Source organism: Convolutriloba macropyga, chromosome 5, assembly GCF_964194025.1.
Source record: "Convolutriloba macropyga chromosome 5, txConMacr16.3, whole genome shotgun sequence".
Classification (NCBI taxonomy): Eukaryota; Metazoa; Xenacoelomorpha; order Acoela; family Convolutidae; genus Convolutriloba; species Convolutriloba macropyga.
In genome coordinates, this window is record NC_134472.1 from 30638455 (window position 1) to 30654507 (window position 16053).

Sequence of the window (16053 nt, forward strand, 5' to 3'; positions counted from 1 at the left end):
TCTTGCGTTCCTGTTTAGAGGGTCCAGTGCTTGTCCTCTGTAACTCAACATCTTTTTTCCCTGTTGATCCGTTGTGATTTGAGCGAGCAAATCAAATTTGAAAATAAAAATAATTAAACTGAGGAAGATTAGGAGAGTAAATGAGTAAATTGAGTTAATTTTATTATTAATTTGACTGAGAATACTGTTAGGCGAATAAACTGCTCCTTAATGATTTTTTTGCAGACGAGAATGAAACGTTTTTAACTATGATCGAGACATATCTTAGATTTTGACAGAGTTACAAATTGATTTCTGCTGCAGAATTCAGAAATTTACATGCGACATCTAGTCAATAGATCCAAATTGGTGATTTGGATTTGTCAAACGGAAACGTCTAAAAACCTGCTTTTTTATATACGCAATATTCATGAGCAAAATCAGGCTATGGATCTAGTCATAGCAACATGATTTATAGCGATCTGACCAAACTCTTTATTCTGACCAAATAAGGTCTGCTTTTAGGTATTTTCTAGAATTTTTTTGCAATGGTTACAAAAAATTTTGCCTCTGCAGTTTTCTAACATTTCATTCACACATCCGCGTGTATAATAATTACGTATATCAGAATCGAAAGTTTCAGAGTTCATATGTCACCTTGATCATTAATCCCGAGACTCGTCAGTGGTCAGCGTGTCGATTCTAACAACCATTTCTTGTGGATGCGTTTATATTAAATTAGTGATCTGCATCAATTTGACTCTGTCTTTTTAAACTGTTAAATTAAACGTTCTGATATATCTAACTAATTTTCAGGCTTTTATTTTAATCAAAGTTCACACAGGCATCAAAGCCCTTACCATGAAGTAATTACCATGAATCGCAGGAAAACACCACTGCTTGCTACGTCACCAAGAATTTATCAATCTTCCCCTTGGAAAGATATCTTAAGTACTGTCTGGCATTTTTAAAAAAAATGGCTTCATTGTTTTTTCTCTAAATGTTTCTGAGTTATCCTGGTAAAGACCCAGAAAAATTCACTGGTAATTTCAGGACAATGCACGCTTATCGTGGCAAATTCCTGCAACATTGCCCGTTAACCATGGTATTTTACTGGAAAAATTGACTTTTAACATGGTAATTTCCAGTGACAGACCTGGTTAGCTTGCTACTTTCCCGACACCCAATGTAATTTTTTCAAAACATTCCTGTTAATCCTGTTAACGACGTCGAGATATTGTCATAAACGACCATTAAATTTCACTTTTGTTGAGATTCATGATTTTATACCGCCGGGAAAATGGGGTAATCGTGGAAAAATACCAGTTAAACTCCATTATTACCGGAAAACGTCGAATTGTGATCTCAGTCGTTTGAAATTTTAATTTTTTGAGATGTCTCCCATTGTTCAGCCAATTTTAAACTAATTCAAACAAAAGAAATGCGGTTGATGATTGAAGAGTGCCCAAGGAAGTTGTCTGAAACAAGAGAAATTTTTTGAAAAAGCTTCAAAAAAATTTTGAAATTGAAACTAAAGAATCTGGCTTTGGGTCCTTAAGTGTGCTTGTGTAACGTGATTCGTCAACTAAAAAAATATAAAAATGTTTTTTAAAACTGAATCCATATGACAACTCACCTCATTAATACCTACTCCTTGGAAATGAAGGTGCAAAATTCTGATTTCCATCAACTCCAGATACCGCAGTAAATTCGTGTAGTTTCCGATGGAGCTATTGATGATGTCAATAAACAGCAGCTTCGTTTCTTCAACCTTTTGAAGTTCGAGCCAATCCTCAGTATCAACATTTGAGATGTAGAAATTCGAAGAGAAATTCGTTGGGGGTAAGTTGCTCAAGACTAAATAAATGGCATTATGGGAATGCTTTACAAAAGTGCATTCAGCTATTAGCCCATTCTCGCATTTGCACGTGGAATCAACTTTACAGGGTTCCAAAGAGGACACTTGAGATACAAAGAAAGCAATGAGCAAAATTGATTTGCAGAACATTATGCAAAAGAAGATGAAATATTTATCAGAGGAACTTAGCAACGGGTTTAGTAATGCTTTTTGGGTTGATTTGAAATAACTAAAACAAATATGAGGAACAATGAGAATTGAATTTGTTTGTCAGCCCAAAGTTTGTGAATTAGATAATCTTGATTACATAAACTTTCATCTCATTCGCACAGTATATCACCCAAATTTGTTCCCCTGCAGAATCAAATTTAAACATATTATTATTGATAGCACTTTCCTGAAATTATAACGTTACAAACAGAAAAGAAAGTAAAGGATGAGCTCTTGAATCAATAATGAAATCAAAATTAAATCAAAATGTTGCGATAACGTCTATGACTCTGATATTTATGTCAATTTCTGGGACAAGAATACGCAGCATGACAAACGACGCATCTTGATAGAGCACAAAGCAAACTATGCTCGCTGAATTGTCCTATGCTTCATTAACCACTAATAGTATGTTTCAGAACATCACTTAAACGGAGGACGAATTGTTACTTTTTGCCAATATTAGTTTCCAAAGATAGAACAGACGTGGAGATGACAGACCTCTGTCAACCAGCATTAGAGGTAGCGAGCAGGATAGACTTAATACCATCAATCCAACATAACAGCAATGCGCAGAGAACTCCACCTTAATTTCACATTCACCAAAAACTATGAATTTTTTTTGTCAGCCTAACTCGAGAATGCCTGTGAGTCACCATGGCGTTGACGTAGAAAAGTTGCTGTCGGAAAGTCACTTACGGAAAGGCACTGAAACACTAATATCAATAATAGATATTATTTTAAAAAAGCAACTAAGAGGCCGTTTGATATATTTAACTGAAGTATGCATAAGTACCAAATGCAATCACTATAATCACACGTTCTAGTTACTAGTTAATTAAGCTCGATTAACTCCCATTGCCAGGGCAAAGGAACTGCGGCATAGTTTTAGAAATTTTGTTCAGATATCAAGAGATATTAACAGTTGAGCAAAACAGAACTGATAAAAGAGCAGAAAATAGTGCAAACCTAACAAAAAGTAATATTAGTCGCCATAAATCATCTGAAAAAGCTGCAACTATATTGAACTTCGAGCACAAATAATACTGTCAATCACCCGGTCATAAACTTTTCACTTTCAGAGGCCAATTTATTATACTGATTAACGTTATAGCAAAATTTTTAGGTTTTTGTAAACGTTGACGACAAATGTCTGGCGCTCTAGATTCATGAAATTGCTATGTCAAGTCTACACGTCAGTTTCATTTTTATTTGTAGCTGTTCCTGTCGTACAGTTTTACAGTCTGTAGGAATGAGTTGTTTCGTGGCACTGATTAGCTTATTCTACAGCGGCTAATTAGTGGTGATTTGGCGGTGCGATTTAATGCTATTGTTTGCTGCTTGAGGATTAAATATTCTAGTTACAGATTTTAGGTCGATTTGGCGTAGCGAAATCGCTTTCAATTATTTGTAGAGTATTTCGCTCAGCGAAAGATACTAAACTTTTGATACGTCTGAATTAAGACTTTGGCGAATCGGATTCTAGTTAAAGAGAGAGTCAACTAATTTGAATTGCGAAAATGAAGAGAATGAATTTAGACAAAATTAACAAAACTGATTAACAATTTGTTCATAAGATTACATTTCTAAATGCGGCAACTTACAATCACGAGACAATGTGAACAGACAAAAGATCATGCACAGGATGTAAACAAATTTACAAGTATGAAAACATAAGATTCGATCTTCAAAACTAGAACTAAATGAATGAACAAAATAAAGGTAGATGAAATGAACTAAATTAAATTAAACATAAAATGAACCAATTTAGCTACACCAAACAATAACCCCAAACTAAAAATGTACTATTGTACCACAGTTCCCATATTAGCCTTCATCTCAACATTTGCCTTCATCTTGCCTTCATTTGTTTTCATTTGCCTGCATATTTGCCTTCATCTCAACTTGAGAAGAGAGTCAAGTCAAAAGAAATCAAAGTTCGTTTAGTCACACGTATTCTATTAAAAGTTTGTTTTGAAAACTTTAATCTCAAATGCAGATTTTTCACATATGAAGACAGATTTTTCAAGTTAACCTTTTGCTTCGCTCTTTACTTCTTTCGTTTGTTGGTAGTTTCTTATGTCAAAACGTAGGTTTTTTCTGTATGCTTTGTCTTTTTTTCTTGTCTTCTAAGTACCATACAAGGGGGGGGTAACATATTAAGATTTGTCAGTAGCATCGGATGCCAGTACTAATAGTCTAGGGGAACACGTTTGTTAGTACAAGTTTAGTGCATCTTTTTAACCATACTCCGCGTTCTCGCACAATCTCTGCTTAAAAATTCAAAAAATTACAGTTAACGCTGCCAAATTTGCAGGGCATTTTAGATCAATCTGGCTTATGCTAGAAAAAAACTAACAACGCCTTGCGCCCTACTTTAATCACATTCTTCTCTCGAAAGCAACAGAAAACAGTCTTGACCACGTAATTTAAGATCCGATTACCATGTTCATCAATTTTAAATCTATTTGAAATGTGAGGGGGATTGTGGTACACTCGAGCACATCAGTTACGTTCAGTACCTGACTATCGCGTTACGGAATAGTTTGTACTATTATCCCGCCAATGGGGTTCACTCACAATTTTTCAGTTAGAATTCAACCTCTACCCTGACCTTTAACATTGTATAACCTTGTGCCTTGTGTATTGCTTTTTATTTTAAATATCTGTCTGAGATTGACTTACTCTATATATACGTTCTAAGAGAACAGTCAAAACTCAATTGTTATGACTTTTACTCTCTTCTTCCTAATTGTATGAAGACTTAATCAGTTTATTTCGATTATCGTGTACCGCTTAAAATTAAGCTTATGACAAGGCGCAGTCAGCTAAAGAACACACAAGAAGGCCTATATGAATAGACCCATTCTGGGAGAGCCCATCACAAGAACCACCAACGCCATGGGAAAAATGGAGACCATTTACGAAACTCGCATTTTTGGCAAAAGAAAATTTCGATCTGGGACTACTATTAGGAACACTACCTACAGATGTTGTCCTCCTAATCGAACCAATATACGAGAAACCAAATTTCAATCCAACTCCAACTTTCGAGCGCGAAAGACAAACTCGAAATGTGTCTGGAGGTTAGTTAGTCCATTCGTCGTTTGGCCTTGCGCCACTGCGCCAGATTATCGACAGCGTCACATCACATACATTCAGAAAACATTTTTCATTAAAATAGATGTACCATTAATATAATTAAGTACTAAAGAATACAGTAAAACGAAAGGAAATCAAAAATGACGACGGTTTCACTTGTATATCTTTTCAATTTTCTTTGCCTCTACTCAATCTAACAGTTTATTATATGGAATATTTTCATGGCTAGTTATTGAAAATCTAGCAACTTTTGAGATTGGAAAAAATACACAAAGCGATCGATATGAGACATTTCATGAACAAAATGTTTGTTTCTGTCAGTCAGCTAATGTAATGAAGAGCAGAGCGTTTCCTTCTAAGAAAATGAAGCAGTGAAACGATTTGGTTTAAAAATTAGCGCTGTTTCTCCTGAAATATTTTTATTTGTCTTAAAACTCATTTTTTTGACGTATTCCAACTCAGTCCTTTTGCTTCTGAATGGTAAAAAAATTTTTATTGAAGTAAAATCAAAGATAGAAATCGTTACAGGTGGTTTATTTGTTTTTGCCGTCTGTTTCATACTTCATGTACCTCGCAAGAATTCTGATGACTTCATTGTCCATTTGGAAGCCTTTGACTAAAGTTAGAACGTATGATTCTGCTGTTAACTATAGATTACGGCCCACGCAACGTAGAACAACAATCACTGAAGAAAGAAAGACCGCAATTATGTCGAGACAATTAAAAACAAACTACCGTTCTATCATTAAGAACGGAAGAAAAACAGGGACGGCAGCCAAAAAACTCCCTTGTAGAAAAGAAATGAAAATTTTCGTTCTTTTACCGTCTCATAAGAGGAAATTCATCTGATAGGGAGAAAACGAGAAAACGATCAGAATATGCAGAAATTGTTGTTTGCATTTTTTGACAATATTAATTTTGCTTAAATCTATCCATTAACATACACTATACAAATACATAAACAAATTGAAAATTGCACAACAACGACCACCAACAAACTGGCAACACCAGCTCCTCAAAAAGAATTAAAATATTTAAGGATCCCACTTTTTCCACCTTACCCAACATGTTTCCGTTGTCGATTGGTGATCGAACTATGACTCTCACTGCCTCTTTATACGAGTTTTGTACTGTTTTTCCATGCCACTATCTGACATGCAGAACTCAAAAGAGAATGTATGTCGCCTGCATGTTAATATAATTGAAATGAATGAAAATAATATAGGAGAGAAAAACTTGCAGTAATTTATCCATTTTGGAAAAAAACTAACAAAATTTGAGGTGTGAGACGAGAGTGATTTTTGAGTAGTCCGATTCGATTAGGTAGACAACAATCATAAATACATAGCTACATACCGAGGCAAACAACAGTAATCCAAGAATACCAAATGATCCCCCAAAAGAAGTTTTTCATCAAGTGCGCTGAAGATTCATAGTTTTTTTGGTTGCTGAAAGGAATTATTTCGTAATCTAGGATGCGAAATTTATCTTGTAACTTTGATACATTTTGAGTTTTTTAACTAAATATTCTCAAGAAAAATCAAGTTTAAACGGAACTATAGTTTAAACTATAGTTCCGTTTAAACTTGATTTTTCTTGAGAATATCTAGTTAAAAAATTTAAAATGTTTCAAAATGACAAGATAAATTTCGCATCCTAGCTTAGGAAATAATACTTTGACTAAAAAATTGCGAACAAAAAACGTTGACAAAGATCTGGGTACAATTCTCAACATGAATTTCAATTTCGCATTCACCGGTCTGCTAAAAATTTGATACAAATGTCACTTTTGTTTGTTTTTATCACCGAGGACGACAGTTACCTCTTATTTAATGCTCCAAGAAATCCTACACAAATAAATATTTTCTGGGCCCAATAATTAATCATCATATTGCCGCTGTAGTTTATGCAACTTCAATAAAAAAAAATGCGGGTCATTGCGTAGCAATGTATCCGCAAATAAACGTGTGTGCTGCAATTCATCGCGCATATCGTCGAACACTCATTTTACTGATTTATTTTAGCTCAATTTTTATTTAAAAAAGTGTGAAAAGCAATAGAAAAATTCTTTTATTTAGCATATCATTATTAGTATAATGTTTTTTCTACTTCTGTTCTTGACGCTGATGAATTGTTAAATTGGCAGATCAATTCCAACATTTTCCCCCATTTTTTGGAACGCTGATGTTATTTTCTTACTCATCAAGAGTAAGCGGGTCTGAATAGAAAAAAAATGTACCAGGTTGAACAGGAACCGTACCAAGCGATTGTTTAAAAAAAAGAAATACAAAGGTACACGAAGACCCCGGTGTGATTACCGTGAAAGTTTTTTAGAAGTGGTGAAATTGAACTTGTACGATTAGTTACATCAATAAACACCTCAAAATTCAAATACCTCTCTCAATTTAAAACAATATCCATCTCTTTCAAAATTAAATCTCTCAAAATAGAAGTCTTGACCTCACAATTCTGTACCCTTCTGACCTAATCACTTTGCTATATTTGTTATATTGTTTTTGAATGTGTAAGTTATCATATTTTCGATTCATAAATTCTCATGGTTTGAGGATTTTATGAAATCAAGCCAATTTTTTGGTTTATGTTAATATTAGTTCCATGTACGAGTTTACCTTCCCAGTATGAACAACTCTTTCGATACAGATATTGCGAAGTATTATTTTTAGCTAAAACAATATTTTTGGACAAAGTACCAACAATGTGTTTCTCATTTGAAGAGTTGGTTTTTATTCAAAAAAGTTCTAATTGTTGAGATCAGCTCATACAGAATTGTATCATTTTAAATTTTTTCATACCTTTACCGATCAACTGGTTACAAAATGTTTAAGCTTTCACGGTTACAGATGTTTCATCTCACACTTCTAGTACCCGACCTCATCAATAATCAATTGATATTAAGACAAAGGAGGAAATCATTACAACTTTTCTCTTTTAATGTCATTTCATATCTCCGTTCTCTATTGCGACGAAGTCGCAAATCTGCTTGTATCTAAATGTTACCAAGCGTCTAAATTAAAATTTGATAAAATTTTGATATTACTTTCAAAAACTAAATTTACTTCTTCCTTCGTGTGTACTTATCAAATAAAAACAATTCCCTGCAGTGATTGCTTTTACTTATTCTTATTTGCAAGTTTAGTGTTCTTTAATTATTTGAGTAGGTGGTAGAAGAAATATAGATTTTACACTGGGTTTGTTGCTGAGATAATGCTCTTTTTTGGTGGTGCGACGGATGTTAGAAAAGATAGATATCAAATTAAAATCTCAATTAACCGCACTTTAAATTTATCAAAAATTAATAGCTTTTGATTTTAAAAATGCAGAAAAACATTCGACACTTTTACAAACAATTTAATGAGATTTAAGTTATAATGCTAATTCTGCAGGCCTCAGTGACAAATTGCTCATAATCAATCTCAATTTTCTACAATTCAACCAATTTTTTCTTAAAGAAGAAACGGCTTGGATGCTTGCTTGCCAGATAATACTTAAAAAGACGGCTGTACGTAGCAAAGGTCGTTGCAACTTAATTCTATAGGTTTCAAAAACAAAATTAACTTCTGTCAAAGAAAAGTTTGGAAGTATCCGAAAGCAACTTATATGAATTGGAGAAAATCATAGACAAAGTCAAACATTACAAACAAAACACACATCACACACACACACACACACACTTACACAAACAAAAAGACAAATACAAACTCCAACAAAAACAAAGAAAAAAGATTGTCTTTCTGGCAATCAATTTTTACTCAATCTTTGTCATCTTTCACTTAAGTGGTCCAAATTTCTAGAAAATTAGCTGTGGACAATTTGGAGAGATTTTATTGGTAGTCGTAATTTTGACAATAAAATTTGAATTGAAACTTTTTGAAGTTTCTTGAAAATTATTCTCAATTTTGATGTTGCATGAGCCTCATTTGCCAATTATTTTTCAAACAAATCTCGCAGATGGTCTACCAGATAGATTTATTGAAAAAAAATAATTTTGTTGTTGAAAACTTTTAAAACGGCAATTTGGAGCCAATATTGAAAAGCGAGTTTCCAAACAGAATTCCAACAGTTTTAGCACACTATCTCGATTTTTTCCAACATCTAAATGGACATTTTTGTTGTCTCTAATGATTTTATAATGTACTGTATAAAACATTGGTTTTCAGTTTATTTTATGTTTAGGCCCTCTACCAGTATTGAGTACTGTTTAAGGCATCAGAAAAATTCTATAGATTTTATCTGTAATGAAAAAAGAAAGTATATTCTCATTTTTAAAAAAACTCTAGGCTTCTTTTGAGATATTTCACGATCATTGAGCTACTAAGTTTCTCATTTTGCAGAATTGCTTGCTGTTTAGAAAAACATTTTCTATGTACAGAAATGGTTCTCCTCCTTCAATTTTCAAAGACAGTCATGCACTTTTGTTTTAAATTTTTCATCTGGACGAACTGTGAACTCTCTGGCTTTCTTATTATTCTCCATTTCAATATACTAGCGGAGATTATTTGGAAAAATCTTCTCTAAAAACATAAATCATACAAAACAAGAAATTTTTCCGTTTTTACGTTTAAAAAATGAATTGTATTTATCTGTTTTTCACTCTATGAATGCGTTTTCTAAGGAATCTTGATTTTGGGATTACTGTAATGGTATGTTTTTTTGAAATGAAAAGCATTGAAATGAAAAGCATTTTGGTCCCCTGCTCCGGGACCAAAAAATTCTTCCTTCTATTTTTGTCCTTCGAAATTTTAAATTGCTCTCTGTTTCAATACTCTGAAAAGACATTTTTTCTATAAATGAAAACTGGATTATGAGATTTATGAAATGGTGTTTTTCTTTTTTTCCCTACGATGCGTCAAAAAAAACTGACAGAAAAAAATGAACCAAGCCAGTCTCAAATAAATATATACCCCCATTTAAAAAAAAACATTAGAAAAATTACCCATATCAGCCACCTGAAACCTACTTAAAATGCTATTTTAACAAATTAAAAGCGCGATGTCGTGAAAGGAATAATTTTTTTTTGTATTTTAGAACTATTTAATTATTTGGCTTTCTTGAAAGTTTGTTTTTAAGGGCTAAAAGTGTTGAAAATTTTTCAACCTCTATTGGCAAAAAACGATACAAATAAAGTTAGCAACTTTGTTTTAAGAAACAATTCTGTGTGTGTGTCTATTTTCAAAGATTATGTTACTTAAAGTTCTCTGTCCGCCGGTACTTACTTTTTGAAATAAATTCTTGTTGTTAATTGAAATTAACAAAACTGAGCAGCAAAAGACATCTAAAGTTTAGTTTACCGTAAAAATACTGCAGAATGGCACAAATAAACTTCTTGGAATAAGAAAAAATTCCAAATAGATGAATCTGCTACGTGTTTTAGATTACTTAACTTTATCAAGATTATAAACAATAAGAGCGAACAAAATGATCGGGTTTCTAAGCAAAAAAAAATTGTGCTGCTTGATTCGACAGGTTTATCGGTGTTCTGTTAATTTAAATAATTGTTTTTCTACTTTTTAATTGAGAATCATTAAATAAAATTCTCCAAAAGCTATTTCCCAAGTATTACATTATTCTAAACGACTGTCAACGTTCTGAGAATTTGAAAAAATTGTGTTTCGCCAAACTCTCATACATACTCTTTCTTAGAGTTTACGATTTTTTTGTGCAAGCTAGATGAATCACTGTTTTGACTTTGTACTCTCTCAGCTCGAAACAGTTTTATTCAAAACTTGTGTAAGGAAAATGTGGAAGTCCGACAATGACAAGATTATTTATATTTACCTGTAGCCTGATAACTTGCGATGAATAACATGATTCCGAATTAGCAAGCCACCGAAGAGATGTATTGTTTTTTATTGTTCAAAAGAAAATAAATGAGAATAATGAAAATAATGAGAGTAATTATATTACAGAACTCAAGTCTCTCTACACAGTGAAAGACGCCGTGACGTTCAGACAGTAGCGTTGAGTTGTACCCAGACCGAACTCCAAGTCTATATCAGTACTGTTCAAGCCTAATTCCAAGTCTTATTTCGATTCCCAGTACTGGACAAGTCTGAATACAAGTCTTACAAGTCTGGCAAGTCTTAACAAAGACTTGGATAACACTTGGAAGTTGATTCCCAAGTCAAAACCAACTTTCCAAAAAATTTTGAGTGAAAATTTCAAATTCGTACCACGATTTTTGTATTTATTTTTATGCACCTTCTCGGGGGGCCTTGAAAACTGATGCAGACTGATGCCAACTCATTCTAATTGATGCCAAATGATGCTAGGGGACCCGGGAAGGTCAAATTGGGCCGTTTTCAGCTGTTTCTGGGCCGTTTTCAGTCATTTCTTAGCCGTTTTAAGCCGAATTTTAGCCGAAAATCGACATTTCTTAGTTTTTCAGATTTGGCTAATGTCAAACATCACTCAGGGCAAAATCTTTTTTGGCTATTTTTGAGGTTTTTTTGGCTATTTTTGACGTTTTTTGGCTATTTTTCACGTTTTTTCGGCTATTTTAGTCGTTTTCTTTGGCTGCTTTAAACGTTTTTTCGGCTAATTTAGACGTTTTTTTCGGCTAATTTCGACTTTCCGAGACTTGGATTTAGAATTGTCAAGACTTAAATCAGACTTGAATTTAGAATTTTCAAGTCTTAAATCAGACTTGGATTAGGCTTGCCAAGTCTCAGCCCAGACTTGGATTTAGACTGCCAAGTGTAAAAAGTGACATGATCATAGTTCTGAATCAATAATGAATTAAGACCTGGATTTAGAATTGCCCGGTACTGAAATTGACTGGGCGTTAGTTCCGGGTATTCTATGCGTGAGATATACGCAAACTCTTTCACTCAGGGTTTTCGCGGTTGAGTCCTTTGATATCCAACGAGAACATATGCATATTTTCATTTAATTTGTTTCTTGTTCTTTGTTTTTGCGTTCATCATAATTTTAATATTGTTCCAGATCAATGCTCAGATATATTAACCGATAGCGATACAAGGTAAATAAAAATGAGCACAGATCAATTTGAGAGTAATCTTCCGAAATTGTGCAAAACTAGAAAAAAAACCGGGAGCAGTTGCAATCAAACAAAAACCAAAAAAGTCTTGTATTAATTTTTGACTATAAGTTAGCTGGAAGCGCGTTTTTCGCGCAAAGGATGCATAGTCATTTTGTTTCTCCAAATATAGTAAAACACAAACAATAAGAGAGTTGTAGTCGCAACAACGTCACAAAGTTTGCTACTGACACGTACATCGTTTACAATAACTGAGATTAATTTTGAAGACTGTTAAATGGGATATTTTCGTTAGCTAAAAATGAAACAGACAGTTTATTCTTATCTTTCAGTTGAAATTTTTCAAGTTAATATGTTGCGGTTTTTTGCCGCATTGTTGCTACTTATCTTCATTCAAAAATAGCTTAGATGAAACTCTGTCAAGTTTTTGAGTTGTTTTCTTGACAGGTTTTTGTTAACTGAAAGCAATTTTAAACAAAAGCCTTTTAGTGATCGATTTCACATTTTTCCGCCTATCTCAATCGTATTCGAAACCAAAACTCACTTTGCTATTATAAGTTTTCTTATGTTTCGAAGAGTGGCTATGATTGCTTTCTACGACATGATGTAAAATGTGAGGGTTTTCGAGCAACCGTTCCTTAAGTCCATAATTTTGACGGTCGCAATTCACCTTTGAAAATTAAAAAAGCATGTGTTTGACAAACGTCAGCAATGTTTCAGGACTAAATTTTGCTAAGTTGATTTTATTTTGACGGAATAACTTATAAAAAATTCGTAACATTAGTTTTAGACCGAAGCGCTTCCCTCTATACTAACCAACATTGATGTCTCCTAATATACAAAATTTAAAAGGTTTTTTGTACAAAAAAGATTGTTTTACATCAACCTTAAATGCTGAGCTATGGTCAACAGCTGTACATACTGATTAAAATCGATTTCCCCTAAAATACGTAGAACCAATTATATTGCTTTAAAATTTACCTTTTAAGTCGATAGATGCTGAACTTTTTTAAAAGTATATACTGAAGGAAAGTACTTGGTGAAACAATTACACTAAAAATCAGGGGTCAAAACTCTTTTTTATGTACTCATACAACACCCTGAAATGTGTGAATTGAATATGTGCCCATTTCAAAGACCCACAAAAAATTGATGAACTGTCAACACAAACTGAGATTTAGATCTTAGATCTAGATTTAGAACACAAGAAAATCACCTGTTTATTGAGTTCAGTTTTCAATTTGTTTACTGAGATTCAGTTTATTAAATATTTTACGATTACGTTTTTCTTTGCAACAAAAAGTAACACTGGTCTTAATTAGTAACAATTTTATTAAAATCAATTTTTTTCTCAGTTAATATAAATTGATGAGCTTTTAGTTTAAACATTATAGTTAAGAATATAGTACGGTAGCTAACAGTGGACAACACGCATTTGTAAGAGCTTAAAAGAAGGCAAACAATCTTTCATATATACATTTCGCTTATACCGCACAGGACACGGAACATATAAGTAGCTACAGAAAATAACCGTGTATGGCCAGTTAAAACAACAAAACCATTATAATAGCTTCATCTATTTTGAATGCGTAACTATTTCTATTTCTGAATCCTGCCTGAGAAAAATTTTGTTTAGGTAAATTTGAAATTAATTTTCTTGTTTTTCAGTCAGATTTCTTTAATTATGGTTTTTATGTTGACTTTTTTAGAATTCGTTATTTTCTTCAAAAATATTAATTTAATACTGTTACATAATTATTTAAACTCATAGTAATTTTGGGCCGCTAAAGAAGTAAAATGCTTGCTAATGTTAGTTTTGTAAATGAGCAAAAGTGGATTGCGGACTGGTTATTTTGAGATCAATTTAAGGATATCGACTCTAATACTGCATTTTTCCAGAAAAAAGTTTCCAGACTCGATGAGCCCTTGAAATTATTCCTTTTTTTAGTAATTGACCAGGTGTTTGAACCGCTTTTTGACGGTGAAGGTTATAATCAAAGCAATTAGAGTCGATTTATGTGTGATGTCAGAAACTAATGGGTTTTAAGTGACAGCTACTAAGAAGAATCTGTGGTTGGAATAATCATATTAATCAAAATCGAAGAGGCGCAAGGGAAGGGTATTGCGGTAGTAAGAATGCCCTGAAATCGACAGAGTGTTATCATATTTGTAAGAACATAAGGGAACATTGGTTTATTAGAATTTTAAACATTTTGATATTTAATTTCACTTGTATGTGAAATCATTTTTTATAAGCTTCGTTGAGTTTATATTAAGAAAAATCAAAACATTAAAAAAGAAAATACAAATATTAATATGAAAATGTGTCCAAAGTTTAAAAACAGCAAATTAGTTCAAATTGAAAGTATAATTTTCAATGACAAACTTAAGTGGTTTTTTCCCATTTAAGGTGCTATTAATTCTGATATTCATCTTAAAATTGTTTCCATTGATTGTGTAAGCAGTTGGACATGACCACAAAAAAATTACTACAAGTAAATAATATTGTTACGAATAAAACTTACTTTGACGTTTGATATAAGTGTGCCTGCCTCGTAGCTGATAATGTCATAAATTGTCAATTTTTTTTTCTATAAAATTTGTGATCAAATGATATGCTCACACTTTGGAATCGAAATGATTGTCTATTCCTGTCTTCTTCGCGCAGATAAACGTACGACAATCTCGCATATGAAACTTGTCTTATGAATTTAATAGGCAAGTAAGTTTAAAAAACATGAAAAAATTTAATTAGATGCAAAAACTGTAAAGATCAATTCGTTAGAATTGACAAAATGTATCATTAACATTTTTTTTGAAGCCAGACACTGTTTTGCTGAAAAAATTGTTTCTTCACAAAAAAATTCTTTCTGGCCAATTCCAATCTGAAATCTATTTTCTCGACAAAATATAGATTGTAGCATTCGAAAAAGGCCTTGCTTGTTCTTCTTTCTCTTCAGATTTAGTTCTTTTACGAGTCTTAATATAATTGGTTGTCATTGGAAAGAAAATTATATTTAAAGCCTTTCATTTTGGAAGCATCATCAGAGTAACATATCACTATCAACTCTTTATTTACCCATATATATTAAGGTCAGAAATTATGGATTTCATAGAACCTTCCGGTTTATGCCCCTCGCGCACAATTTGCTCTTCCAACTTCTGTTTAAAACCTTTCTATACTATTAATTTTTACTCATTAAAGAACGTGTGCTTCTTGGTGGGAGATAATATGCAAACAATGTTCTGTGATTACTATATGAAAGTCAACAAAAAGAATCTGGATCAAATTTGTTTCAACTTTCCAGTTCAGTGGATAAATATAATATTTATTCCCAATAAACGTGCTATTGTTTATACAAAGAATACATTAACGTGCTACGTTACATCAACTAACTTACAACAGGGTAAGAAATAGCATGCTCCTAGTCTGGAAACATGAAAAGACTTAATGATTTAATCTGAGGGACGAATGTTGACTTTACTATTATTTCATAATCAAGGAAACCGGAAAGGTAAGCCCAAATCTTTTCATTAGTCAAAAAATTTTCCTAACAAAATTGCGTCTTTCCAAAAAGTTATTTATAGCTCCTTATTGCCCTCCCTCGACATTCTCAAACAATCTGTCATTTCACATACTTCATGTCCACGCCTTAAAACATGCAATTTGGATAACAGTATATAATGGATAACTACCAAAATCATAGCCTAGTTTCGAGGAAAGTTTTTATTGTCGTGCCAAAGTCAAGGATTATTTTGTAGTTTTAATCGAAGTCGAGGCCAACAAAAAAGTCGAGTCAAAGTCTTTTCATACAAAATATGGGTCTTTCCCATTATAGCAGCCCCCCAAGCCTAAATAGTCATATAAATTATGCCCCCCCCTCTC

At 32.8% G+C, this 16053-nt stretch overlaps 2 protein-coding genes across 2 annotated transcripts in view; one reads left to right on the top strand and one right to left on the bottom strand.

Moving 5' to 3' along the window:
• LOC142339943 (uncharacterized) overlaps nucleotides 1-2344 on the bottom strand; it is a 58403-nt gene extending 56059 nt beyond the window's left edge. Inside the window, exon 1 of the mRNA XM_075390312.1 lies at nucleotides 1616-2344. Coding sequence (XP_075246427.1) covers nucleotides 1616-1987 — 372 coding nt within the window. The 5' untranslated portion in view covers nucleotides 1988-2344. The remainder of the gene's footprint in view (nucleotides 1-1615) is intronic.
• Nucleotides 1-16053, top strand: part of LOC142339313 (activin receptor type-1-like) — a 361804-nt gene that overhangs the window by 105410 nt on the left and 240341 nt on the right. The gene's annotated exons all lie outside the window — the stretch shown is intronic.